The sequence below is a fragment of the Rosa rugosa genome, chromosome 7 (assembly GCF_958449725.1).
Source record: "Rosa rugosa chromosome 7, drRosRugo1.1, whole genome shotgun sequence".
Lineage (NCBI taxonomy): Eukaryota > Viridiplantae > Streptophyta > Magnoliopsida > Rosales > Rosaceae > Rosa > Rosa rugosa.
In genome coordinates this window covers 11,930,571-11,956,202 of record NC_084826.1, presented here as the reverse complement: position 1 = coordinate 11,956,202, position 25,632 = coordinate 11,930,571, and the positions used below count along the sequence as shown (strand labels likewise).

The 25,632-nt window shown below is 40.7% G+C and overlaps 8 protein-coding genes across 10 annotated transcripts; 4 read left to right on the top strand and 4 right to left on the bottom strand.

Annotated features, from left to right (window-relative positions):
• The first annotated feature begins 326 nt into the window (after positions 1-326).
• LOC133719886 (uncharacterized) lies at positions 327-2,381 on the top strand. The gene is made up of 2 exons (XM_062146078.1): positions 327-452; positions 807-2,381. The coding sequence occupies exon 2, from the start codon at positions 966-968 to the stop codon at positions 2,202-2,204; it is 1,239 nt and encodes a 412-aa protein (XP_062002062.1). The 5' UTR covers positions 327-452; positions 807-965; the 3' UTR covers positions 2,205-2,381.
• A 136-nt stretch (positions 2,382-2,517) lies between these two features.
• LOC133719885 (pentatricopeptide repeat-containing protein At2g37320) lies at positions 2,518-4,232 on the top strand. Its single transcript, XM_062146077.1, has one exon. It carries the CDS (start codon positions 2,534-2,536, stop codon positions 4,085-4,087), a length of 1,554 nt encoding a protein of 517 aa, XP_062002061.1. The 5' UTR covers positions 2,518-2,533; the 3' UTR covers positions 4,088-4,232.
• Positions 4,233-4,340: 108 nt separating this feature from the next.
• Positions 4,341-6,380, bottom strand: LOC133719889 (uncharacterized). The gene is made up of 6 exons (XM_062146081.1): positions 6,043-6,380; positions 5,827-5,962; positions 5,637-5,721; positions 5,490-5,537; positions 4,719-4,819; positions 4,341-4,633 (listed from the first exon to the last, which is right to left on the bottom strand). Exons 1-6 carry the CDS (start codon positions 6,248-6,250, stop codon positions 4,501-4,503), a joined length of 711 nt encoding a protein of 236 aa, XP_062002065.1. The 5' UTR covers positions 6,251-6,380; the 3' UTR covers positions 4,341-4,500.
• Positions 6,381-9,551: 3,171 nt separating this feature from the next.
• On the top strand, positions 9,552-11,689 carry LOC133722612 (protein ALUMINUM SENSITIVE 3). Its single transcript, XM_062149484.1, has 3 exons — positions 9,552-10,108; positions 10,444-10,689; positions 11,198-11,689. Exons 1-3 carry the CDS (start codon positions 9,749-9,751, stop codon positions 11,510-11,512), a joined length of 921 nt encoding a protein of 306 aa, XP_062005468.1. The 5' UTR covers positions 9,552-9,748; the 3' UTR covers positions 11,513-11,689.
• A 19-nt stretch (positions 11,690-11,708) lies between these two features.
• Positions 11,709-13,464, bottom strand: LOC133722610 (SH3 domain-containing protein C23A1.17-like). Its single transcript, XM_062149483.1, has 2 exons — positions 12,285-13,464; positions 11,709-12,011 (listed from the first exon to the last, which is right to left on the bottom strand). The coding sequence occupies exons 1-2, from the start codon at positions 13,335-13,337 to the stop codon at positions 11,871-11,873; spliced, it is 1,194 nt and encodes a 397-aa protein (XP_062005467.1). The 5' UTR covers positions 13,338-13,464; the 3' UTR covers positions 11,709-11,870.
• Positions 13,465-14,458: 994 nt separating this feature from the next.
• LOC133722139 (uncharacterized) lies at positions 14,459-16,641 on the top strand. Its single transcript, XM_062148962.1, has 4 exons — positions 14,459-14,814; positions 14,915-15,090; positions 15,320-15,512; positions 16,287-16,641. The coding sequence occupies exons 1-4, from the start codon at positions 14,736-14,738 to the stop codon at positions 16,514-16,516; spliced, it is 678 nt and encodes a 225-aa protein (XP_062004946.1). The 5' UTR covers positions 14,459-14,735; the 3' UTR covers positions 16,517-16,641.
• Positions 16,642-19,946: 3,305 nt separating this feature from the next.
• On the bottom strand, positions 19,947-21,488 carry LOC133722140 (uncharacterized). Of its 2 annotated transcripts, XR_009852500.1 has the most exons (5): positions 21,125-21,488; positions 20,962-21,040; positions 20,798-20,885; positions 20,240-20,645; positions 19,947-20,082 (listed from the first exon to the last, which is right to left on the bottom strand). XR_009852500.1 is itself a non-coding variant. In XM_062148964.1 (4 exons), the coding sequence occupies exons 1-4, from the start codon at positions 21,356-21,358 to the stop codon at positions 20,552-20,554; spliced, it is 495 nt and encodes a 164-aa protein (XP_062004948.1). In that variant the 5' UTR covers positions 21,359-21,488; the 3' UTR covers positions 20,158-20,551. The 2 variants fall into 2 exon arrangements, 1 of the variants encoding a protein (XP_062004948.1); XM_062148964.1 differs by lacking the exon at positions 19,947-20,082 and having other exon boundaries at positions 20,158-20,645.
• Positions 21,489-22,891: 1,403 nt separating this feature from the next.
• LOC133719887 (serine/arginine-rich splicing factor RS2Z33) lies at positions 22,892-25,508 on the bottom strand. 2 transcript variants are annotated; one of them, XM_062146079.1, is made up of 7 exons: positions 25,353-25,508; positions 24,794-24,907; positions 24,198-24,237; positions 23,949-24,044; positions 23,673-23,860; positions 23,495-23,566; positions 22,892-23,387 (listed from the first exon to the last, which is right to left on the bottom strand). In XM_062146079.1, the coding sequence occupies exons 2-7, from the start codon at positions 24,898-24,900 to the stop codon at positions 23,057-23,059; spliced, it is 834 nt and encodes a 277-aa protein (XP_062002063.1). In that variant the 5' UTR covers positions 24,901-24,907; positions 25,353-25,508; the 3' UTR covers positions 22,892-23,056. The 2 variants fall into 2 exon arrangements, with proteins under 2 accessions (XP_062002063.1, XP_062002064.1); XM_062146080.1 differs by having other exon boundaries at positions 24,198-24,500; positions 25,353-25,370.
• Positions 25,509-25,632: the final 124 nt, after the last annotated feature.

Genomic DNA, 25,632 nt, shown 5'->3' with positions numbered 1-25,632 from the left:
AAATTCGTCAACAAAAAGTAATCGTTCAAAATATAGATAAGATAATATAATCCCTTTGCCCATGAAAGATTCGTGAAATAGATACCGGAATCTAAGGCTGAAAATGTATGTCAGAATCTTCCTTGATCCTAATCTAATCACTATCAGCCCACTAATCAAGTTGACAACTTCCTAATTGCTTGCTATATTACCGTCCTGTCCTTTGACCTAATTTCCACAAGTGTCAACATCATCCTCACTGCCAACGTGTCACCAATCATTCTGTTCCACGTAAAGCTTCCTCGTCTTCCTCAGACGTCATATATAAACCCCCACTTTTTCCACAGCAAGAAATGAAAAGAAAGACGTACTCTCTGCAATTCTCTAGGGTTTTCGATCAATCAAATGCTCCGTATATAGGCTTTGAGTTTCTGTACTACAAAAGCCCAAAGATTCTTGGAGTGGCTAACTAGGTACTGGACAACTCTATGCTTTCTTGCTATTGAGGCTTTTGCTGTTAATTTTTCGGTTTATTGCTCAATGAATCCAAATGGTTGTATCATTTTCTCTATGCCTGGTATTTCGAATTCTCGATTTTGTAGAAACTGAATTTCATGGAGTACGTTTTAGGTAGTGACAACTGAGTGAACTGACAATGAAATACAGGTTTAGGTTTGCAATGGTGATTATGACTATTGTACGTAGTTGTTTGATTTTTTAGGTTCTCTTTAGAATAAACTTCACATTTTGACTTGGTATTAATCCTTACACTATTATAATTTAACACAGAATTTGTATTTTATTTTTCCTATGTTTACACATACCAGGGATACAATTTTGGAGGTTGTGCCTTGGTGGATTATGATGTAGTGGGGGAAATTGCTGGGTGCCTCTGTAAGAAGTGGTGCACTCTGTTAGCTGTGATTGAAGAAGCAAGGATACCGGAGACCAGGGTTGAACAAAGTCACGCCCTGGAAGCAGAAAACATGTTGGCCAAGAAATTGAAGCATGAGGAGAGTTCAATGGAAGGATCATCATGTCAAATGACTACTGGATGGAAATGTCATCAAAGGGAAATAATTGCTGCACATATTTTGGTACAGATGGCTAATGAAGATTCTGGTTTGCTTCGTCACGGGTTAAATTCGCATGGAGTGACGCATAGCATGAAAGGGATGCTGAGAATGAGGTGGGAAACGAGAGGTGGTAGAATAGCAGGTGATAGTCATTCTGAAGTGGATGGGAGAAAGGCCAAGTTTCTGGCAAAGGGCCAGCAAGCTGCCTTGGGAGGTCAGATGAATGATGGAGATAGTGTAGTCTTGGCTTTATCAGCAATGCCATGTCCTGGAAGGAGAAAGCATACAAAGACGAACATCAGTATGGAACTATCTTCTCTTCGACCAAAGTATATGAACTGTAATGTCAGTGAGGACAAGGATGACAATTTGTTTGAAGAGTGTGGAGTTTTTGATGGTGATGAGCTGACTAGTAGATGGGGAAACAATAATCAGAAATCAATTGAAGCTGGTCTCGAGGATCCTCATGATAGATTAGGCATGTCAAGGATAAAGAAGCGGAAAACAGTGGCAATATCCTGCTTTAGTAGAGAAACTGAGGATGTTCAAGAGAGACTTCGTCATGTTGGAAGCCATCCTGCTGCACCACCTCTGGTTTTGATGGAACCAACATTAAACAAAAGGGAGAGGTTTAGGGGTATGAAACGTAAGATGAACATCGCCACTATCAGCCCAAGCTCTGAAGAAGTAAGAGCTCACTTTCGCAAGGAGGAAGCATTGAGGTATTTAGTCTCGGATAGGGGATTTTGCTACACTGCTCTGGATGGTAGAAAGTCTGCAGTCGCTCCTCTAACAAAGATGAAAAAGATTGCCCGATATCATGTTATACTCAAACCTGATAGGCCGCGTCATATTTACACCCTGTGTCTGGTGCGGGATGCAGCTGCTAGATTGCCTGGAGGTGTGGGCACCAGAGCAGATATTTGTACACTCATGCGCGACTCACAGTATCTAGTTGAAGACATCTCCGATAAACAACTTAATCAAGTTGCTAGCAAAGGACTGGACAGGCTGCACTACGAAGTTGATCCATGTGTTCAATATAATGGGAAGGTGTGGGTTTATTTACATCGAAATAGAGGGGAGGACGACTTTAAGGACGATGCTACATCATCTGCCTATGTAAGAAGAAGGTACCGCGGAGTGTAATGGAGCAATGCGTCTGTGTTCATGGAAGAAACTTGCACGTTATTCAGAGTAGGAAAACGATAGAAAGCAGCTAGCTCTTTTGTTTTGGTTCAAAGACGACTTGAACTGTCGTCATAGGTGCCGCAATGTATCCTGATTTTGTACATGAATCCATTACAAGGTCTTTCATTTTGATTCTGATATAGCAACTAAAGATTGTTGCTTACAATATAAAACAATAGCACACAACTTTCCTTTTTTTTTTTTTTTTTTTCTCAAATGTGTGTGGTGGAAACCTATATATAGTTTGGCTCTAAAGCTTCATTGGCATTGTTCTGAGGAATGAATGAATGGAATTCTCTTTCAGATTGGGGAAGAAACTATCTCAGTCTTTTTTACACACAATTTCTGGGCACTTGAAGCTCTCACCTTCTCGAAATCTCACACAAATATTACAAAAATCCAAGAACCAATCCAACGCTCTGAGAGTCCTTGACCTCATCACCCCAAAACCAACCTCCACTGCATCTCGTCGCCAAGGCCATCTTCGCCTCATTCAGGACGTTCTACACTCAGATTCCGATCAACTCAGCAACCCTTCTTCTTTCTCTGGTTCTCATTCATCAATACAGTTCTCTAATTTATTTGATCAGCTATTCGATTTTAGCCCAGTTGATTCTCATTCATACCCAGAAAGCTTTACAATTGATGCGAGTGTTATATCACATGTTATAAGTTCTTGTGGGTCTAAGCGTGATCTTCGTGGCGGGGTTCAGCATCACTGTGCTGCAGTACGAAGTGGGTTTGGGGCCAATGTTTATATAGGAAGCTCTTTGATAAGTTTGTACGGTAAATGCAGTGAGTTGGAGAATGCGTATAAGGTGTTCGATGAAATGCCTGTGAGAAATGTGGTGTCATGGACAGCCATTATTTCAGGGTTTGCACAAGAGTGGCAGGTTGATGTGTGCTTGGAGCTTTTCAGTGAAATGAGAAGCTCCGGATCGAAGCCGAATGATTTTACGTATGCCAGTGTTCTGAGTGCTTGCACAGGCAGTGGAGCTCTGGGGCAAGGGAGAGGTGCTCATGGCCAAACGATTCGAATGGGTTTCGATTCGTATGTTCACATTACTAATGCTTTGATGTCGATGTACTGCAAATGTGGCGCTGTTAAGGATGCGCTTTACATTTTTGAAAATCTGGATGGCAAAGACAATGTGTCTTGGAACTCCATGATTGCAGGGTATGCCCAGCACGGGCTCGTGCTGCAGGCCATTGATCTTTTTGAAGAAATGAAGAAGCGAGGCGTGAAACCCGACGCCATTACTTTACTCGGGGTGCTCTCTTCGTGTCGCCACGCGGGTCTTGTAAAAGAAGGTCGGCATTACTTCAATTCGATGGTCGAAGAACATGGCATTCAGCCTGAACTAGATCATTATTCGTGCATTGTGGATCTCCTTGGTCGGGCAGGTTTATTGCACGAGGCTCGAGATTTCATTGAAAAGATGCCTATTCGTCCCAACGCCGTTATTTGGGGCTCGCTTCTGTCTTCTTGTAGGGTTCATGGGAGCGTCTGGATTGGCATTGAGGCTGCAGAGAGCAGGCTATTGATGGAGCCAGGGTGTGCTTCTACCCATGTGCAATTGGCAAACCTGTACGCTAGTCTGGGTTGTTGGGATGAAGCAGCAAGAGTAAGAAAACTGATGAAAGACAAGGGAATCAAGACAAGTCCTGGGTTCAGCTGGATTGAGATCAGTAACGAAGTTCACAGATTTAGAGCAGAAGACAGTTCAAACCCCAGAATGATTCAAATAATTGGAGTCTTGGATAGTTTGGCAGACCACATGGTCCGCCTCAAAACTTCAGGTTGTGAGCTTCAAATGCAAGAGGAAGAGGATGCTTCATGATGCTTTATGTATACCAGTTTTAACTTGTATACCATCAATTGGAGGTTGAATAGAAAATTCCTGTAGATTGTGCCTTTACCACACTATGCAAATGTAATCCAATAATGGTGTAATATAGGCAATACGATCACATTTTGCTGTGATATATCCGACACTTCCCTATGAATTGAATGGAGAACCCATTTTCACAAAGGCCAACAGTTATCCTCCCTTGAAAAGAAAGATAATTTAGAAACCATAAGCACATTTGCAATAAAGGGAAAATTTTCAGCATGCTATAAGAGGGTAGAATATCTAAGGTTTAAATACTGCATGTCCATGACAATTAGAAAGTAAAACTACATATCCTATCCTCCATCTTATGTCTCCCAGCCATGCTACACTGACAGAGGGAACGAAGAAACCAAAACACATTACTGGAGAACACGCATCAAGACTTGATTATTTTGAATGAAGCCTTTGTTCTTTGTGATGTATGCATTCATCGCCTGGATTTGCGAGGGAAAGCGAACAGTGGCCATTCTAATGGGTTCCGGGAAAGCTTGTCTGCAACGTAATTTTAAATAAAATTTGTGTCAAGATCAATTAAAGATATATGTAATATATTATACACAATAAACTAGGCACTAACTTCATAAAGAGTTGAACGGAGGAGGACACATATGGAGTCCCAGACAGAAAGCGCTCCACGTCTTCCGTATTTGCAATTCTAGGGATTCCCTCTATTAAAACCTGATAAAAGCATGGAAGGGCATTTAGAGTTCAGGAAAAACTTCAGTATACCATAAAAAGAATGCAGAACATGGCCGACGAATCATATATTCATGGCATACATTTGACACAGGAAAAACAAAACCTCCAAATTTTACATTCAATCAAATCTTTCAGATAGGTATACTGAAACATAGTAAACCAGAAGATGCCTCTATCATGCCAGATTACAGCAGTGGGGTAACTTGTTCTCTCTCTTTTTTCTTTTTAAGGGGATTCTATTTTCACTTGAGCTCAAGGAATAGGCTAACTACCTCATAACTAAGTGACAGAAAGATTCTTCCTTGAACCTGTATAGGCCTTCACTGCCATGTATCCAGATAAAGACCAACATGAATTGTACACAAATGTCAAGCTGCCAGTGGCATGTATATCCGACCAGGCTTTGAAATTATTTAGGCTTCCACCACCAGGTAGTATAAGGTGTTCTCAAAAATCAATATATCAACAGTGTTCACAGCATTATGAACCTAGTCCTACTGCTTGGTCCACCTAATTTCAACGACAACTGATTCTTTCGTTGCTTTAAGTAACACCCAAAAGACCAACTTTACTCTAATAAAAAGGGAAACAGCGATCAAACATTTAGCTATACACCAAAAAAACATAGAAAACATAACCCTTGACTTACAGTTTTTCCATCATAATGAGTTACGGCATCCCACCTCTGTCGATCGGACTGTCATCCATAAACCAAGCATCAGCAGAAAATATATATGTACTCGAACACAAGACAGGCAACATTTACAAAATAGCAAAGTAGTCACGGCAGCATTACCCTTTCCAATCTGAACACCTGGCCCAGTCGGCTAATCGCCCTAAATGCAGTCTCATAAGCTCTTTGCGAAGGAAATTGCACCATCCTAAGACCACAACAACATACATACCCAACCATCAAACAAACATATACATTGCATCTAAATGCATTACAAATAACTAGACAAATGAAAACCCCATTGAAAACTTACATTCCCGACGGCACGAAAGGCCCATTGTACTGAACTTTAACATCTTCCAGCCTCAAATTACAGCCTTCCAGCAAGTTCACAATGTCGGTCTTCAATGTATTCCTTGTAATCCCAAGCAATTTCCCATACACCACACCTGTAATTTCATTTAGATACCACATTTTAACCAACGAAATTGAAATCCTAAACCCCTAAAAACCCTAACGAGATTTATACCTCCGCTTGGGTTTTGAACAAATTGGTCGACTGTTGCATCCAGAGACGGCGGTGGTTGTACGGGTGCCGAGTCCTGAGGCGGTTGCCCCGCTTCCGTGGAGAAGCGTCTCTGCGGCTCGCGGAGGAGGGAAGGGAGGAGGCGGTGGTTTTGTGAACGGGCGGCGAGGGTTGACCTGATTGAGGTTCGGAGGAGTCCCAGCTTTGACATTTTTCCGATTTGGGGGATTTTCAAGGTGTCTGCTTCAGTGTGAGTGCTACTGGAGATGGAGTGGCAGAATGGGCTCTGGTTTATTTGGACGAGGACGATGCCTTTCGTTTTGGAAATGAGAAATTGAAGGAGACGCCCATAATGTTTATGAAATTTATGAGTTTCGCCGCTACCAACTTTGGGTCTGAAGATCGGCCCATTTTGTAGAGGAGCGAGGGAATGGCCCAGATTAGGGAACTAAACTTCATATAATTCCTTGGTTTCTCTCTCTCTCTCTCTCTTTTTTCTTAGAAGATGATTCCAAGTAGCCAAACAATTAGCAGTAAAATTTACTTCTCCAAATATGTGGTTGAAGGAAATAGTGTTAAAGGATTTCGATTATGACAAATTTAATTCTCCAAAGGATGGATGTCATTGTGCTCCACTACCTTATCAGTTTGGTAGTTTCCGAATAACTGAGCATGCAGCTTACGAATGTGGTCACTACGTATCTCTATGGGGATCTAGATATGGAATATATATGAAGGTTCATGGTGAATTTTATTTACCCAAGTCAAGTGGCTTTAGACCACGGAGCGCGTTTGCAAATAGATTGAAACGCTCACTAAGTGACTACTTGATTGGGAAGGGATATGTCAATGATGAACTATGCCCGAGCGTTTCTATGACAAGTTTCAGATTTTATTGCTGTTCATGTTGGTGACATGATCTTCATTGGAAACCCTTAAAGAGTTAAGGGAAACACCTGAAAACTTGAAATCCGAGTTTGAGATGAATGATCTTGGGAGAACACCATTATGTCTCGGTTTGGAACTTGAGCATAGTGTTGATGGATGTTTAGGCGTTTTGACAAGGTCAAACCTTTAAACACACCCATGATCGTTTGTAGTGTTGATCCTAAAAAAGATCTTCTTCGTCCGAATGATGATGACGAAGATGTGCTAGAGGCAGAAGTGTCCTACTTGAGTACAATAAGCTCATTATTGTACTTAGCTCAATGCACAAAATCGGACATCTAATTTGCAGTGAACTTGTTAGCTAGGTATAGCTCTGCGCAAACGCGACGCCATTTGACTGGTGTAAAAGATATATTTTGATACTTGAAATGCACGATTGATATGAGTTTGTTCTATCCCTACAGAGAGATGATGAATTCGGACCCATCGCACACCAGAAACGCCGCCACTGGCCTGCGTCCTCTATCCCCATCCCAAAATAACATTAGTGTTTTGGAAGGTTTTCTGATGCTGGGTATCTCTCTGACCCACACAAAGGTCATTCCCAAACTGGTTATGTGTTCACCATGGATAAGACAGCGATATCTTGGAGGTCTACAGAATAAACCTTAGTTATTATATCTTCGAACCATGCAGAGATTATTGCTCTTCACGAAGTTGTTCGTGAATGTATATGGATTAGATCCATAATTACGCATATTCGAAGCAATTGTGGTTTGAAGTCTACCACAGATGAGCCTACGAGCATTTATGAGAATAATGTCGCTTGCATTGAACAAATGAAGCAAGGCTACATCAAAGGCGATAACACAAAGCATCATCAACAACAACAGACTCTCCTCAAGATCAAAGTGAATTAGGTTCGATTTGAGGACGATATGACATACTTGTTCACTAAGTCATTGCCTAAATCCATTTTCGAGAAATATGTTGGTAGCATCGTTTGCGGAAGTTATCCGAACTCCTATGATCACAGTCATCAGGGGGAGATGCAGCATTAGGGGGAGATGTCTACATGTTTGGTCTCGAAATGTGAATGGTGTGTTGTACTCTTTTTCTCCTTCGACCGATATTATTTTTGTCCCACTGAGTTTTTGTTACTCGGCAAGGTTTTTGACGAGGCAACAAGATGAGCATCACATTTGGGCGACACAAGAAGGGGTGTTTAAGGACACTTAGTTTGTGTGTTTGGGCCAAACTCTGATTACTTGTCTGAGTTGTAATAGAGTTAGTCTTACAGATATTCTCAGATATATCCTAATCATTGTACGATTTAATTTCCTTGTAAGACGTAGATTCTTTGCTTGTAATCCTATATATAAAGAGACCCCTATTATCGATGAAAGTACAACTCATTCTCTCAATTCTCTCTGTTGTTCTCTCTGCATACCTTTTTCCTAAAACATGTCGCACATTATTTAAAAAAAAAAAAAACAAAAAATTGTGATGTTAATGAATCATGCTATATTAGGTGAGATGAAATTAACTTTTTTATATTCCACACGAACCACAATGTACATACCTGTGATGTTAACATCACATCAAGCATAATCCGTGCTTGAAGATTCAGTGTGAATACCAACATAAGAATGATATGACAATATCTATGAAAAATTCATTTACGGAAAATAACTGTGATTTCCTTGCACATATATGAGTTTGCTAACATATCTACAAGTAGAACAATAAGATCTTAGCATCTCTAACAGTAGAATTTATTTTTTAGTTAAATTTAGCTAAACTTGTGAAATATAGCTATTGATTTAACAATGTTGCTCCATCAATGATAGCTATTTGTAAGTGATATATTATGTTTCATCGAATCGTAAACTGACATGTGGACAAAAGAGGAGAGAGAAATATAACTTTTGCTTTAGCTATGTAGGATTCTCTAGCTAAATATAGCTAGTTAATTTAGTTAAAGTTAAATATAGCTAAATTATAGCTAGTCTGTTGGAGTTGAATTTTGCTTCAAAAATATAACTAAAAAATTATATTTAGCTACTCTGTTGGAGATGCAATAGATTCAATCAGCTAATTTGCCATGTCACGGAGTTTGAAGTTGAACCTCACAGGCATAATCATCTATTTTTAAGTCAGAAAGAAAATTTCTAAAAGTGCAAAACAGTAAGAAATACTAGAAACAGTATGATGTAATTGTCGACATATTGGATCAAATTTTCTCCAACCGTAAACATGGCATTTCTAGGGGAGTGTATCATAATTCATTTCCCAATCACCTATATAATAACATTATTAATGTGCTTAGTCCAGATCTTTTGATTTTTGTGCTTAATCCAGGTTACTTTCGCACACAAGTTGACAAAACATCCAATCACGCTAAACCCACACACATATTTTTCTTCGTACTGGGACCCCACCACCAAATGCTTGCCACGTCAACCCACGCACCGGCAAGTTGACCCCGCAAAACACCAAACTGTAGTACAAACCGTTCCCAGTCGAATCAGTCCTTTCGTTACGGTCGTACGTACAACCCAACCGTAACAACAATGCGGAACCTAATTATATAATCAATCGACCCACTTATCACTGTAATCCCACCCTAACTGATTAGCTCTCTTCCAAAACCCCTCCCTCCACATGAAAATCCCACGATACCAACTCCACCAAGTAACTCACCCCCTCAGGGGAAGGTCGCTTCTCCTCTCTCTCTCTCTTACTTTCTATCTCTCTCTAAACTATTAATTTCTGCAGTACCTTCCTAAAGCAACTTTCTCAGAATTTAATTTCATTATCAATGGCATCATCATCATTATCGTCATCACTTTTCTCCTCCACCACGCAAAACCACACAGCATTACCCCTGAATGCTGCTGACCAGGTTCTTCTTCTTCTTCTTCCGTTTTTTGATGCTCTGGGGAAAATGGACTTCTCATGGATGGTGGACTTTCTCAAGGGCATGGTGAAGCCTCTGGCCGCCACCGTGGTGGTGCTGCTGGCGGTGGCGCTGTCGCATGTACAGAAGCTGGGTTTGGGTGGCGAGATGGTTTACTCTATTGCCAGGGCGTTTGTGCAGCTTTCGATTATTGGGTTTGTTTTGCAGTTCATTTTCACTAGGGATAATGCTATTTGGATCATTCTTGCTTACCTTTTCATGGTAATTCGTCTATCTGTCTCTGTTCTTGTCTACTCTGTGTTTGATTTCTATATATAGAAGCCCAATACCCTTCATGGATTTAGCTTTTGTAGCTGCTTGTCCGGTTCAATTTTGGTTTTTTCAGAGGTCTCTGTTTTTGCTCTGCTCCTTGGTGAAAATCAAAACTGAGAAAGTCACTCTGTTTAACATGGTTGGGGGTCTCCGATTTTTACTCCAACCATATAAAAAGAACTGAATTCGAAACACCAGAGAACATCTCAACTACATAAATGTCAATTAGCCATCATGATCTGTTTCAGTATTAGATAATTATGACCTTATGGTCTCTCCTGCAGGTCTCTGTTGCTGGCTACACAGCAGGTCAAAGGGCTAAACATGTTCCTAGAGGGAAGTATGTTGCAGGGGCATCAATATTGGTTGGAACTTCAATTACAATGTTCCTTCTTATTGTGCTCAATGTATTCCCCTTCACTCCAAGATATATTATCCCTGTTGCCGGAATGATGGTCGGAAATGCAATGACAGTAACCGGGGTTACAATGAAAAGACTTCGAGATGATATCCGAAGTCAAATGAACTTGGTACTTTTTCTGTCATATAAAAGTAATGAGCTTTATTTGTTAATAGCATTCTCCTTATTAATATATACAAGTAAGGTTATAAATTTAAATCTCTTTATATTATTACGTTGTTCATGATTTATTGATGTATATAAGTATCAATATTTAATGTATTCACTCTTTTGATCAACGATGTAAATTCAGTTTTTAGTTAGTATGATGGTATTGGGGAAATACGTTATATATAATGTGGATTAATTGTAAAACACTTATAATGTGGATTAACAATCTCATATATTGGGTGTGTGTGTTTGGTGGGGTGGTAAGGCTTTGGTCTCATATATAAGAGGTCAAGAGTTTGAGCCCCATCAAGGGTGGGAATGGGGTGGGTTTTAAAAAAAAAAAAAAATAAAAAAAAAAATCTCATATATTAGCATGTATAAGTCTTTGGCTGATGTTATTTTGATTTTAACTTTCGAGTCATTTTCTATCAAGACGAATTAACGGATTAACGGATTTTGATTTACAGGTGGAGACGGCATTAGCTCTAGGAGCAACACCACGCCAAGCAACACTTCAACAGGTGAAGAGAGCTTTGGTGATTTCTCTGTCTCCGGTTCTAGACAACGCAAAAACCGTTGGTCTCATCTCACTTCCTGGAGCAATGACTGGCCTCATAATGGGGGGAGCTTCTCCCCTAGAGGCCATTCAGCTACAGATTGTGGTCATGAACTTTCTAATTGGTGCATCTACAATTAGCAGCATCTTGTCAACATATCTGTGTTGGCCTGCCTTCTTTACCAAAGCTTATCAGTTAGAGACCAAGGTCTTCTCCACAGAATAGTATTTCAGTTATGAATGCATATCGAAACAAATACCGGAGGATACAGTAGCTATATTTCAAGTGTTGGATTATTGTACAATATTATTGTATCATCACGTACCAGTCAGTTTTGAAGTGATAAATCTAGCTGTAAGATGTACTCCTCTGTAATAAGTTAATAACATGAACACTTTCGCATCCCTTAGCTATAGATTAATTGGTTCAAAGTTCAAAGTTTGATCTTCATTGGATGGATGATATACAATAATAAAAGAGTTACAGCTAAGAACTTATAAAATGTACATAAAGATTTAACCGGAACAAAATTGGAGTGGAACAGGCAATGGCGCGTTTAGCCAGGCCGCAGAGGTTGTTGCGACTACAGTTTACGATTATCACGTTGACGACGACGGATGCGATTAAGATAGAGTTGGCGGGGGCTAAGGTGGTTACGGTTACGATGATTACGGTTCTGGTTAGGTTTAGCACGACCACGATGATGACCTCCTCTCCCTTGACCCTATTTATAAAAGTTGCAACAGATCAAAACACTATCATGACATCGATCACCATAGTCAAACGAAACAATTTAAAATTAGAACATTCGACTAGACATGGAAAAAATTAATATATTGTATTATTTCATACACCTAGCGGAGCAATCAGAAACTTGGAGTGCAATAAATATCATACATTGCAATTTACCGAGAAGCAAAACGATCCTTAAATCCTCAAACAAACAAAACAAAAAAACAAAAAACATAAAAAATCAACGGTGGTGTGCAGGATGTACCCTTCTGTTTCTTCCTCTTCCTTTCTTTGGCAACTCTCCGCCAGACGGCGGCGGTTGGGAGAATGCAGGCTGATGTTCAGCCGGCACCGGGTGCGGCACTGTGGGATGACCTTCAGCCGGCACAGGGTGCGGCACTGTCGGATGACCGTCAGCCGGCACCGGTTGCGGCACTTTCGGATGACCGTCAGCCGGCACCGGGTGGTGCGGCACTGTCGGATGACCGTCAGCCGGCACTGGTTGCGGCACTTTCGGATGACCATCAGCCGGCACCGGGTGCGGCACTTTCGGATGACCATCAGCCGGCACCGGGTGCGGCACTGTCGGATGACCGTCAGCCGGCACTGGTTGCGGCACTTTCGGATGACCATCAGCCGGCACCGGGTGCGGCACTGTCGGATGACCATCAACCGGCATTGGTTGCGGCACTTTCGGCTGAACAACATGCGGTATTGCTTGCGTCACTTCTTCAGCCGAAACAGGAGGCACTGTCGTCTTATCCTCGCCGAAGGGATTCATGAGACCTCCAAGTTTCGAATCAATCCAATTCCCAGGAGGATCATAATTACAAATCATCAACACTCCGCCTTGGGCGCACTTGATGCGGCTGCACCCTACTCTCTTGGAGTTCCTCCACATGACCTGCGTGAAGTGGCCGCACATTTTCCCCGGCGTGCACGTCAACGACTTGACGTCGAAGTCGTTTTTCTCCTCGGTCCACATCATGACTGCGTCTCTAGGGCTAAAGTAGTCGTTCCACGACCACCCCCAAAAGAGGTTCTCGCCGTAGGGGCCGTTGGAGTGGTACCGCTCCTCGCATTTCCCTAGGGCGCTGGTCTTCTCAGCCCACTGGTGGGCGTAGTCAGCTAGCTTATCGTCCCACGTTAGCATCGGCTCGTTGAACATGGCCCTGACTTCGTTGTGGGCCTGGAGGAAGTCCTGCGCCGTCACCTGCTGCGAGGCAATGTAGGTGTGCTCGGTGGCGGAAACATTGTTGAGGAGGAGGAGACAGAATACGAGGATTGCAGCGACGGCTGCTCGACCCGGAGGAGGCATTGAACCAGAACCGTAATCGATCGTAACCGCAACCGTAACCCTCACCACCGCGGTTGGTTAGTTAGCTAGCTAGTGTTGTTTTTGGGTGTGCTCCTGGTAGAACAGGGATTAGAGAAGCGGATTAGAGGAGGGGGGAGGAGGTGTTTTATTTTGATTCAGGCAAGCTATTGTTGGAAGGAGGAGGGTGATGGATTGCCGCATTTTGCTGGGGAAGGTCTTTAATGGAGGTGAATGGTCAAATATTGTTTTCAAGGGAAGACCACTTTGTAAGCATATATGGTGCATGCCTGCGAACTCGTGTTGGTTAGAGTTTTTGTTTTGGTACAGAAACTCATGCTGGTTAGTTAGTAGTATAACAGAGTCCAAGGTGTTGTTAAAATACAGAAACATCATCTTTCCATCTTCTAGAAAAGTTATACAGAGGTCCAACCTCGTTTTGTTAGTTTCGAACAATTGACTTTTATGATCCATCATCCACGAAAAATAAAATGTTGAGATCATATACAAAGTTTGTGAAGAGCATGCATTCATACAAAAGTTTCGAAACATATATATATCCTGAAACAATTTTTGATCAGCTTGACATATATACAAATGAAAAATGTTTTGAGTTTATGCAGGAAGATATGAATCTAATAATGACCTCAAAGCATTTTAAGTATTTTTTAACAACTGGTTATTTGTAAAATCAACATTATGGAGTTCATGTGCACAAGTTTAACTGATACACGACTTCCATGGTGAGTAGGATACTAGTGAAATTTAAACACATAATCTTTATGGCGTTGGATTTTTACAAATAACCAATAAGTCAAAACATACACTAGGCATGTATTGATGCATCTAAATCAATTTCATCATATGGAGTTATGAGTTTCTGTTGTTAGATAATCTAGTTGAGGTGGCCAGACGTTCAAGACCCGTGAAAGTGCCAAAATTAGTTTTGGCTCTACATCTCAATAAAAAAGAATTATAAACACAAACTCGAACCTGAATTTTTTTCAAACTGAAAGATGTTCAAAAAGGAAAAGCAATTAATTATTTTTGACCAATAAAAGATGAATTAAATAGCTTCTTAAGCTACGAGGCGTTTTTTGGTGGCGTGGTCAAATAGGTATAATAGCGCGAAGCCTGAACCGGTCCACAGTCAACCCCGCTTTGTTTTCTCTCTTCAGGTTCCCTTCTTCCAAACCACTCCACCACTTCTAACCGAAACCAATAACCGGTAAACCACCGCCACGTCAAAGACCAAATTGCCCCTCTCGCGGTGGTCTCCGAGCAAAACGTGCGTGGTTCTCGCTCTCAGCCGTTTCTCTCTGTCTCCGATCATCTTCTCCGAAACGTTTGATTCTCTCCGACACTCCAAAATTTCGCAGTCGGAATAATAAATCGGCGATTATGCCGATTCGGAATCAGCTGAATTCCAGGGTTCCGATCAAGTTCCTGGCCTTCTGCGTCTTCCTCAGCTGCTTTCCAGGTAAAATTTCCCCGGGAAACAAACAAACAGAGGCCAAACACTAGGTTTTCTGAAACGACGCCGTTTGGTGTGAAATTGAAGGTTCTGTATGTGTTTGCAGGATGCATACTATCGGCGATTGTGACGCTGGATTCGATTGAGATATACAGCACGCACGAGCTGTTGAAAAGGCCGACGGTTTATTTCAAATGCAAAGGGGATCAGAACAAGACGGTGTTGCCGGACGTCAAGGAAAAGAAGGTCTTGTATAAATTCAACGGCCAAGAGTCTTGGCAGGTCAGAAACTAAATTATGTTTTCGTATTTTCATCATTACTCAGTGATTCATGTGGTTTTTATGTGCGTAGTTTGCATGGTAGCAATTTATGACTTTCTATCGCCGGATATGTGCCATGTTATGTTGTTAAATTGTGAATTATTAGAACCGTGCACTCGGAGTTTATTGACTTGTTTAGTGGATGAATTGGATAGTTTTCTGATGGTATTGTGAATATTTGTGGTTTCAGCCTTTGACAGAGCTCGAAGGTAAGAAGTGTAAGCGGTGTGGATTTTATGAGGAGGATACATTCAAATCAGATGACGTATTTGAGGAGTGGGAGTTGTGTCCTTCTGATTTCGATGGTCCTGATGGAAAATTCCGGCGAATCACAAAAGACGAATTCAATGCAACTTTTGTGTGTTCGGAGTGTGACATGACTGGTGAGTGACAGTATATTCAATTGATGTTTTTGAGCTTATTTCTCTCATGCCTAGTTTGGGATAACAAAGAGTTTTGTGCTTACACCTGCTAGAGTTACATTCATTTTTCGGAATCAGCTCAGTTGAGTTTCTGAGCTCATCTTCTTCATGCCTAGTTTAAGATGACAAGAAATTTTGAAATGGTCAGATTTAAATTCACACTTGGGAGGAGCTCAATTGAACTTTTTGAGCTCTTTAGTTTGGGATGATAAGGATTTTTTGCTTATACTGGTTACAGTTTCACATCTGCGATGAGCTTAATTGAATTTTTTGGCTCATTGCCCTCATGCCTGTTTTGGGATGACAATGAGTTATGTACTTAAACAGGTCATTGTTAAAATTCACTTTCCAAATGAGCTCAGTTGAGTTTTTTGAGGTCATCTCTCTCATGCCTTGTTTGGGAAGTTATAAATTCACTTTTGCTTACATCTCAGATTGATACCATTTGTAAGTCATCAAATGAATAGCTACAGAATTTTAGGGGCTTGAGCCAGAGGTGTGCATGATTCTTAATTCTTAATTGTAGCTGATGTCTTTCTGTAATTTGGGAATTTCCATTTTCTCTAGATGCTGTTACCACGATTTGATATTACTTAATTACCAATTGCGCTAGCAGTTGAATGAAATCAAAACAGTACAAATAAAGAGTTGAAAACATGCATATGTAATTGAATTCAAGCTACTTTATATCTGAGGTCCAACTTGTACTTGTATTTTCTTTTCCACTGTTTGTAGGATCCAAATCCAATAGCAAGTCGCATGAAGAAGCAAAGGGAAGGGGATTGCATATTGCTCTAGTTCTATTAATCGTTGCTGTCGTGTTAGCACTGTGTATCGCTGGAGGAGTAGCTGGATACAAGCACTGGCAAAAGAAGAAGCGACAGCAAGAACAGGCTCGGTTCTTAAAGCTGTTTGAAGATGGTGATGAGATTGAGGATGAATTAGGGCTTGATCATGTAATATGATAATGACTAGGTACATTAACTTTACCTTACAGTAAGTTGATCTTACACAAATTTTGCTCTTGTGAAGAAAGAAAAAAAGGAACAAATAAAAAGTTACATACATATTGTGAATATTTTTCGAGAAATGTGATGCACTAGCAGTTGTATTGGAATTGACAGATGCAAGTGAGAGATTAGCAAAGTTCATAAAGTAAAGACCATACATGGAGCTATTAGAAGTAGCTTGTACATTGGGAATGTTAAAACTATAAGCTAGCCATAAGCCAGCTTCTTACTAAAGTGTAGATGTTGGGTGCTCTGCACTGTCGACTTTGGTTCTTGAAGATTCAAAGAACTTCAGTATCGATACAAGCAAGGCCAATAGCCAAAAATACTTTCATAAACCCCAATCTCCAGCGGATAGTAGGAATGTGAAGTTCTGGATTCTTGATCATTGTAGCCATGGGAATCAGTTTTCCCTCCATGGGCAAACCAAGAATCACAAGACCAAGTAGTCGAATCAGAAGTAGGGTAGTCTTCTTGTGTGACATCTTGCCCATAATTATATTCATACTGTTGCTCACATTGCCCGGAGTCTTCTTCTACCTCCTTCAACTCACTGCCGTCTTCATTTTTCTGAATTCCATTCCCAAGGGAGAAGTATCCGTCTCCCCAAGAGTCACAAAAAGAGTGCTTGTATTCGCTGAACCAATTTCCACTGCCATAATATGGCAACTGTTCTTCTCCCTCATAAGTCTCCTCAACAAGTTCATCCTCATTCCAGTGAATGCTCGAGAAATCAGCCTCATCCCTCCCACATGATGAAGATAATAATCCCTGAAGAAATTCCTCCTGGGAGTAATTAGGGCTGAAGAAAAGACAAGGATGCCATCTCCCATCTGATGAAAGATTTCCATCACCGCCAGCAACATCATATAGACTGAGTTGGTTGTCCATAACTTCAATTTTCTCTACTTCTCTCTGCAATTCTGTTCTGGGAAGGAAGCGTTTTAGAGTTGGAATAATCAAGGGAGGCTAAAGCATATTATATTCTGTGAGAAAAAGGTTGATAAAGAAAAAAAAAAAAAGATCATATCAGAGGCAGGCCAACACTGTATATTCGATTTCAGTCTCTAATTTCTCTCGATAACAGCCATGGATTTGGTCGCCTACAAATCCTTAATCGAATCTCTTTTTGCATGAAAAAACAAGCACTGAAGATGACATTATACAATTAGTGGCCTCAGCATCTCTATCCATCCCTCATTCACAGAGAAAAAAGGTCACACATGCATGCACTTTTCCACTTGCTGAGAAACAAAGAACGTGGCACTTCATTCATCATTTTCACATTTACAGTGCTACTGGGGTATCTGATTCAACCAGTAATGGAAATCTCTTACATAGAATTGAGTCACATTTCAAGATTCACCAAACAATAAAAATCCACCCTAAAAATCTTTAACAATTACTACCGAGAAACCGCAATACAACATTTCAAAGAATTGTTTGACAATATCTCAAGGATTTTTGGTATCTTGATTCTTATCACCAAGAACCGGAGGGCGCATTCGGCGAATGAACCTGACAACCACTGCAAAACGACGCCGTGGAGATGTCACATTAATCTTTGTTCTGAGCACATCATCATCATCTATTAACGGGCCTTCGACGCCATGCACGACGCAGCAAGAATCGTCGACGTGGAGATTCGGGGCGGTGATCAGAACATTATTCAACGAGAACGTTTTGCCGTCGGTGCCGGAAATCAAGGTGGTGTTGCGGCGGAGAGTTGGGAGGGCGGTGTTGGGTTGGAGTCGGAGGAGGGATTCGAGAGGCAAGGCTAAGGAGGATACCAATTGTTGTGTAGCCTTCTATATATTCAAGTTATATTTGCGACCAGGTCCATTTACTAATTAAACTCTCTTTTACTAGTTGATGGGAGTATCCAGTTATAGTGTACCAGAAATTCTTAATTTCATCAAGATCTTTATCGTGGCAAGGTAAGCTTTTTGCAACCACCTTATCTTCTCCTTTGTTGTTCCTAGCTCTTTGATTAGAATCAACCAGCCTTTCAATGCATTGAATTATTTTGTTCCTCTGTACTATCTTTTCCTTGTCAATTTACACGCTATGCTGTTTCTGCATATTTTGCAAGTGTAATTTGACTCCTGGAACTTCAGCCAATCCCTTGCCGCTGCACAGCTTTGTAAGACTAGTTCTCAACTTCTAACAGAAAAGTAAAGGTGTTTATGGCTGAAGGTACAAAAGAAGGAACTTCAATTAGCACAGGTATGATTTCCTCTATGTTTATACTCTGCTATGAAGATAAGAAATAATGATTGCATTGTGACTTTTAATTGGAGTTCCCTGTACTTTTTCACTTATTCTTTAGACGATGAAAAAGGAAAGGTGGTGGAGAATTGAGTTCGAAACAGAAAGTTCATGTAATGTGGTGCATCTTATTATAAGAGTGAACTCTATACTATAGTAAAGTGATTCTGTTAAGAGGATATCAAGGATTCAAAGGATAGGAAAATACATACATGTATAACAAAGTTCATATAATAAATTAATATTCTAATTCGAAAGTCTTTTGGAGTATATTGCTTTGTTTTGTTTTTTTTTTTTATTCCCACATTACTACAGCTTCATTCAGATTGACGGGTATTATTTTCACATCCTCTGTACACCAGATCACATGTAATTGAGTCAGCCAACCTGATCAGCTAGTTCAGATGTCATATGTTCTACTTCAGCAAAAGAAGCTTTCTGTTTGTTCCTCCGGCCTGTCCTCCAAAGCAGTCTGAGGTGTTGCATGAAAATTTTTTGGGCTTGCCAGCCTAAAGGTACTGCTCTCTTTGCCAGATAGAAAAAGGATACTACTTCCATCTTCCCTATCCTTTTGTATAAAAACTAAATCAGGCCGTTGTTAAATTGGTTTTTCAATGCAGGCTAAGCTAATGTTCAAGCAGGCAGCTCACTGTCTTCACCGATTGCCTCTTCGGAATGTATGAGTAGGTGCTCTTTCTTTCATTTCCAGGTTGGTGAACCTCAACACAAATGGTTCTTGACTGGTCTTCAACGAACGGCCACCCAAGATCTGGTCGTGGTGAGATTTTGGGGTTTCATTCGGTGGGAAACTTATGTCATATATGAGATCAGACCAAAGAAAAAATTTGAATCATATGAGGCCGTAATATTTGTTTATGGGGGGTCTTAACCACAATCCCTGAGTATGTAACAAACACTGAATCTTCTGTTAATAACATAACAAGAGTACTGCTGGCTTACAGGGCCAATTTAGGTCAATCAATAACCCCTTGTAACTTGATTTGGTTCCTTCCTTATTTAGTGCTTGATTCTTATTTGATAAAATGCCTCGGCTAACTAAGCAGAAGACTCGATGGGGAATTCCGAGAAGCCTAAATTTTTGCTTATGCTAAAACAATGATTTGTGGGGGAGTGTCAAAAGAAAACATTAGGACAAGAGGGTAAACAAGCACACACCTGATGCATCTGGAGTTCTGGACATCCCACCATAAGTTGTTCATTGTTTACCATAGTTTAGCGTCTTGATTTTTGACCTACGACCAAAGAAACTGGATTGAACACTAATTTTGCAGGTAGAGTTTAAACTGGCTCAACTGAACCATTGAAAATTTTATGAACAGAGCAGTAGTTTAAGAAAGTTAAGTTCCTTCTATAACCAAATTTCAATATGATTTTAGTAGAATGTCTTACAAGTTAGCATGGCAGAGAATAAAACAGCCACGGAGGCTTCAAGCCTTCAACATTATATAACAGAGATGTTGAAGAATTAATCAAGCACTTTGTGAAATACATTAGCTTGTCACCTCCAACATCATCAGCCTATTGCTTGTCCCAAATTTAAGCCTGCAGCTGCTGAAAATGTCTGGCGCTAAAGGCTTCCTCCCGGAGTGAAATGCACGACCGAAGAGGTTACCGACTATGATGATGCTGAAGGGGTTACTGATCGTTTGAAAACCTTCGCACCTTCACCTTATATGATCGAGCAGTGGAAATTACAATGGTTTAACTAGAACTGGAGCTCATTACTGTGCTATTGTAGTTACCCAGTTCCTTGGAATAGGGACCATAAACAGACTTGATGGTGTCCGTGCAACTCCTAAACCAAGTTGGAACACAATGAGGTGATTAATACATGAAAAATACACCAAGAAACCCATCATGCACCTCACTTGAACTAGTTAAATCGATCGAATTTCTTATAGCAAACCCGATACAATGTTTAACAGAAAAGAAAGAGAAGAAGAAGACCTGCAAGCTTCCACATTGAATTTCTTCTTGCTAATCCCATACAGTTTGTCAAACACGTCTGCCTCCACGCGACAAAAATATGGACGCTCTGTGAAAACAACTCGAATGGCGTTAAACTAAGACTTCAAGAGTAACACAGCAACGCTACCAAGGAAATGCCTCACCATTGTAAATGGAGCACTTGCGTGTGCTTTTCTCAAAGTGCACGCACCACCCATCCGAACCCACCATACTTCTGTAAAGCTGAAACATGAAACAAATCAATTCCGAAAGCAGCGATAATTCATTGAGACATTTCGTCGAACACCTTACGGGAGTGGCGCTAACCTCAACGTCGGCAGGGTCTGTGAAGATTTCTTCAGGGGTAGCGAAAGAGGGACCCTTGTCGAGTTTGCAGCAAGCTCCGCAACCCTCCACGCATTGCCAGAGCGGCTCCTTCCTCTTGCTCATTCCAAAGCCGACGCTAGTCGGCGGTGGGATTTGCTTAGTCTTTGCCGTCCGTTTTGGGCGGCGCGCCATGCTGACGATGCCGAGACACGGCAGAGTCACTGCGTTAGACATTTGTGGATAAGAGCTGAACTACTGTACTATTTGGGTTGCTTTGCCACTCGGTTTGTTTTAAGCAAGCGACCATTTCTAGATTTATGCATGTCATCCTTGCATATTAATCTGTTAATCTTCTCTATATCGTGTTCCAATTTTATCCACATCACACGTCAATTATACACTAATTTTCTAACCAAAGGCAATTTACTTTGTTTTTTTTTTTTTTTGTCTATGCTTAAATTCATTTTTACGAGTTTACTATTGTTTATGAAATTAAGAGTTTTTTTTTTTTTTTTTTGCTGCGAAAAGACTATGATTATAAGTGGAAGCCTCTATTGCATCATAGTTTACAACATCAAAGCAGAGTGCATCTGAAACACTCCTTGGTAAAAAAGAGGTCCATTACAGACCATCAACAGAACTATGACCTGAATTTGCTACAGCATCAGCTGCAAAGTTGACCTCTTTTAATACATGATTAAATTGAAACTAGAGGCTAAAAGCCAAATATCCCAAACAATTTTGCGGATTCTCCAAGGAGGTTGTATTCTTCCTTTCACAACATCGATGACTAACTTGGAGTCTCCTTCTGCTTGTATATTGGTGAATCCATGTTGTTTGGCAAGAACAAGACTGTTCCTTAGAGCCATTGCTTCAGCTAATGGTACACTGGTAGTCCCAAAGCTTCTGGTTGCTGCAACAAGCAGGGTTCCTCTTTGATCTCTGATGATGAAGCCACCTGCTGCAGAACATTGCAACCTTGAACCGTCAAAATTGATTTTGACATAATTTGGAGGAGAATCCCACTGAATGGTGGCCGGATGGTTTGAGTTGATCCTAGCCCCACCACTTCATTTGGAAAGCTGACTTTCCCTTTGAAAATAGTTTCATTTCTGGCCTTCCATATTTGCCAGCAAGTGACAATAGCTTTTGCAAAAGTATTGCTGCAGTATGGTCTATTAATAAATATTTCTTGAAAGACCTTGAAATAACCCTGCTGCCAATCAATGGGGTTGTTCCGCCAAAAAAAAAAAAAAAATCAATGGGGTTGTGGAAGTTCGCCAATCTCCAAACTGTAGAGGTAAATTCACAGTAGCCAAATAGATGATCTGCAATTTCATTATCATTATCACAAAGAGGACAGGAATTATCATCTATGTAACCCAGTTGAGATAATCTGTCTCTGGTTTTCAACCTGCCCCGAAGAAAAAGCCAGCCAAAAATCTTAGCCTTGGGTGAGATGTTTAATTTCCATAACTTGTTTAACAAGTTTATATTCCTGTGCTTTTCCACATTATCAAGTTGGAGCCATGTGCTTTTCCACATTATCAAGTTGGAATTTTCCAGAAAATTGAATTTCATAAAAATTAATACGTATAACAGTAGTTACTCAAGTTCTATTTTGGTGTAGCTGAACCGTGGTAGGAGTCTCAGCAACACCAATAACATCAACTGTATCCAATTCCCATATATGATCATCAATCTCAATTTTGAAAACGAATCCCTGACCTCGAACAATGTTCTGGAATAAAAATTGGTGCCATGAGATAATAAATAACAATAATAAACTTTGAAAGTTCTAAAATACGTCACAGAACAAGCTAGTCAAATCTGCTCAAAACAAAGCACAACATAGTACAACCACTGCAATGTCTAGCAGACTCCAAGTTTGTCCAACAGCCCACATTCTTTATAACACTAATACCATCAACATCATGGAGAGCGGCGGTTATCATAATCATCCTCATCGACAGGGCTCCTATCCTCCCTTGGACTGGGGCTACGACCATTAGCTTCAGAAGGGCGAACAGGGCTATCAATCTCGCGTTCAGGGCTAATAGGACTTCTGCTCTTAGGGCTAGGGCTTTTGCTACCATTTCTGGGAGAAGGGCTACCCCTTCCACGGGGGCTATAATCCTCAGGTGTAAGGCTTCGCTTCCTGGGCAATGGACTCATGCTCACATCACGGCTTCTGTAAGAAGGGCTCCGAGATCTATCATCCCTTTCCAAGCTCCGTCCTCTCCTGACTGGGGACCTTGATCGGCTAGAAACACAAAGTGATCCAGTTATATTCAATAAGAAACATCAAGCACATGAATCTAAATATATATCAAGCAACATCATTTAACAAATCAGGATGCGTGTACAAACCTGTAGCTTCGGCTGTAACTTGGGCTACGACTTCTGCCGCGGCGAGGAGAACGTGAACGACTCCGCTCACGCCTGCAATTCATACAATGTTAGATGGAAAAGTTAGAAATTGATTGACCTAGAAGGAGGGGCAAAGAAACAATAAAGAAGCAAACAAGGCTTGGAAGTAAGCAGCCACCTTAGTTCTTTTGGGCTATTTTTGCACTGCCTTTCTATATGGCCTCTTTCTCCACAGCGATAGCATTTATTCTTCCAATCCCCAGCCTTACAATCACGAGCCCAGTGGCCATCAATGCCACAATTAAAGCAGCGCCCAGATCCAGGTGGAGGACCTCTGCCCATGTATTCCCGGGAACCACGTGGAGCCTACTCAAAGTAACAGAAGCAGGAATATATCAGTTTCCAACGAAAGTAACATAAACTTATACACAAGCTGAGAAATCTAGAAACTCACCCCCTTAGCGAACTCCACAATCAGACGACTGCCATCAACTTCCCTACCATCTAAGCTATATCTTGCATCATCAGCATCTCGTGGATCATAAAATTCCTGTTAACAAGAGGTGAGAGCACAAACCAACAATGTTCCCTTGAAAGAAGGGCAATATGAATGTGAATCGATAACCAGCAAGGTTCTTAAAAAGTCCTTGAAACAGTGTAAACAGAAAAAAAAAATAGAAAATTTAAGGTAAGAAAAACTTACAACAAATGCGAACTCTCGCTTCATGTCCACATCTCGTACTCTGCGTAAACGGTTGCCAGAAACCAGAAACAGTAAGGCTATCATTACTTAAGAACTTCAAGTGTATGGTACTTCGCCCGTCACAGACGAACAAAACACCAGATTGAGTTTGTTGCCATTTGCATTAAAACACGCAATAAGACTACAGAAAGAATCGCCAAAGTCTCCTATACACTCGGCAAGAATTTCCACCAATTCCACCAAGGCCATCACCCTCTCACCATAGAGTCATAGACCTCCAAGTAAGGCCAAACCCCAGGAAACCTTCAACAAGATCATTCAAGTTAAGAAAACACCAGACCTTGGGGCAAAGTGCTCCCACACACAAGATGATGAAAAGTCATATTAAACCAAGCACATTATTAAGCTTGGTAAGGAACTAAACCGTTCCCAACATTTTTGGTGGAAATTTCTAACAGCCCTCATTAACTAATTAATGTCTCATTATTTTACATCTAAATTCAAAACACACACATTCATAAAATTTTCTCATTCCAACTAAATTACTGCGTAGATGATGATTATGCTCAAAACACTGAAAAAGTAAATAAACTTACCTCCCATATCTGCTGAAAATCCGGTCCAGATCACGCGTCCGGGTGCGTGAGGCCAGGCGACCAACATACAGCCGCGAATTGCCATATCGATCATCGTAGCGAGGCATCTTCAGTCTGCAGTATAGCAAAATTAGTATATATAAACACAATGATACGAAGCCTTACAACTTTCTTCAAATTCAGTCATCCAATATCAACAAGAACTTTAACACTTTCAGGCTTTATACCCACTAATCAAATTCCAATAGCACAACAACGCAAAAATTTCAGACCCAATTCATATATACACGACTTAAACGTTGGCAACCAAAAACCAGCTCAATTAAAATTTGGGCACATAAACTTGCTTGTTCTTTCAAGAATCACGGCCAGTAATAAACAATTACATTCTGTAATGAACAATTAATGAATCAAAGATATTTGAATCTCTTCGGATATAGATAAATCTAATTGAATTGAAATCGATTAAAGTCAAACAGCAGGTTACAAGAATCAAAATTCGAAACAGGGTTATTGATGCGAGGGAGTAATAGAAGAGAAAATTGATGAAAGTTCGTACCTTCGGCAGGTGAAATAGAAAAATCCCCAATTCGATTTAGCCCTAAAACTCTTTCGGAACAGAATAGAAGGAAGATTTCGGTCTCTCTGTGTGGTTATATAGAGCGAGCCGACAGGTTGAACGGTCAGGATTAGTTTAATCCAACGAAGGTTAGGATTCGGAAACTGGCTGAGTTGGTATGTTACGCCACCGTCGATGCTCTGATTGGCTATTAGGCCTCATGCACGTGATAAGAGTGTACTCGACCATATTGGGTAATAGTCCAGTGAAATGGGCTTTA